Genomic DNA, 1437 nt, shown 5'->3' with positions numbered 1-1437 from the left:
GTTCTCACCTACATCGTCCACATGGGACGACTCGGGAACTCAACTCCTACCCCGGGCAGCTCACCTAACCCCTTATGCCCAGGGGAAAGGTATCAAGCCGTTTGACAGATGATGCTACCTGTCAAAACGGCTTTTACGCAAAAACAGGCGGGAGGCAGCAACAGCTGCATCCGACGAGGTCGCCTGCCACCGGAAGTCTCCTCTGGGTCATCACATTTTGTTCCCGGCCCACTCCGAATTGCTCCTCCAGACCAAGTTGGGCGACCATGGATCAGCTCTATGCGGAAAATGATCAGTTAAAACAGCAGGTGGCCCTCCTGACTGCACAGATGGCGCAGATGCAAGCAGCTCGGCCACGCCACAGAAGCCCTGTTACAGTGCCAGAAAAGTTTGATGGCTCACAGGCACGATTCCCATCGTTCTTTGGGCAGTGCCAGTTGTGTATGAGCCTTTGGCCTGAGGACTTCCCCACTGACCGGGATAAGGTGGGGTTTGTGATAAGCCTGTTGACAGGAACAGCAGCACGTTGGGCAACACCCCTGCTGACCCAGCCCAATCAGCTGCTGGACAATTATGCAGAGTTTTGACGGCAACTCAAGGCCATGTTTGAGGACCCGGTTAGGGCCCAGACTGCAAACCGTCGGCTGAGAGAGTTGCGGCAGGGGCGTGGTTCGCTGACAGACTACATTGCTACTTTTCAGTTGGTTTGTCAGGAACTGCAGTGGAACGAGGCGGTGCTTATGGACCAGTTTCAGGAAGGACTTTCGTCCGAACTCCTGGATGAGCTGGCACACACTGAATGCCCTCACTCCTTGCAAGAGCTCATGCACCTGTGTCTCCGTATCGATGCAAGACTCCAGCAGCGACGGGCGCAACGACGGACGGAGGCCTTGCCCGCACCTGTTAAGACAGTGGCACCGTTGGCACCGCCTCCGGATGAGCCAATGCAGTTGGGGGCTGCACGACCTTCACTGACCCAAGCTGAAAAAGATCGCTGCTGCCGCGAAAGCCTTTGCCTGTATTGTGGCGGTCCAGGCCATATGGCGGTTAAGTGTCCTATGAAGGCACCCAAAGCAGCTGCGGGAAATGGGCCAGGCCCGGCCTAGAGGGTTCCGTAGGCCAGGCTCACTTGGAAACGGGTCCAGTACCTCCACCTCAGCAGACTCTTGTTAAGCACCTTGTGTTACCAGCGACTGTGTTTGTGCCTGGTCAAGGAGCGGTGGAGGTCCAGGCCTTATTTTATTTATTTATTTATTTATTTTTAAGACTTATATGCCGCCCTTCTCCCCACGGGACTCAGGGCGGCTCACAGCATATTAAAACAACATAGCACATTTCCCCAATAAAAGCCAATTAAAACCAAATATTTGTAGCTGTGTCTCTTATTAAAAATCATTAAAAATTATCCCTATTTAAAATTCACCCTAGGTCAGTCCC

The 1437-nt window shown here is 53.4% G+C and overlaps 1 protein-coding gene across 1 annotated transcript; it reads left to right on the top strand.

Annotated features, from left to right (window-relative positions):
* Positions 1 to 266: 266 nt before the first annotated feature.
* LOC114923458 (protein LDOC1-like) lies at positions 267 to 587 on the top strand. Its single transcript, XM_029286465.1, has one exon. The coding sequence runs from the start codon at positions 267 to 269 to the stop codon at positions 585 to 587; it is 321 nt and encodes a 106-aa protein (XP_029142298.1).
* The last annotated feature ends 850 nt before the right edge of the window (positions 588 to 1437 follow it).

Source organism: Protobothrops mucrosquamatus, unplaced genomic scaffold, assembly GCF_001527695.2.
Source record: "Protobothrops mucrosquamatus isolate PMUCROS unplaced genomic scaffold, P.Mucros_1.0 scaffold3753, whole genome shotgun sequence".
Lineage (NCBI taxonomy): Eukaryota > Metazoa > Chordata > Lepidosauria > Squamata > Viperidae > Protobothrops > Protobothrops mucrosquamatus.
This window is presented reverse-complemented; position numbering and strand designations above follow the sequence as displayed.

Coding starts and splice junctions, on each gene's coding strand:
- LOC114923458 (XM_029286465.1), top strand. CDS start 267: ATGGATCAGCTCTATGCGGAAAATGATCAGTTAAAACAGCAGGTGGCC.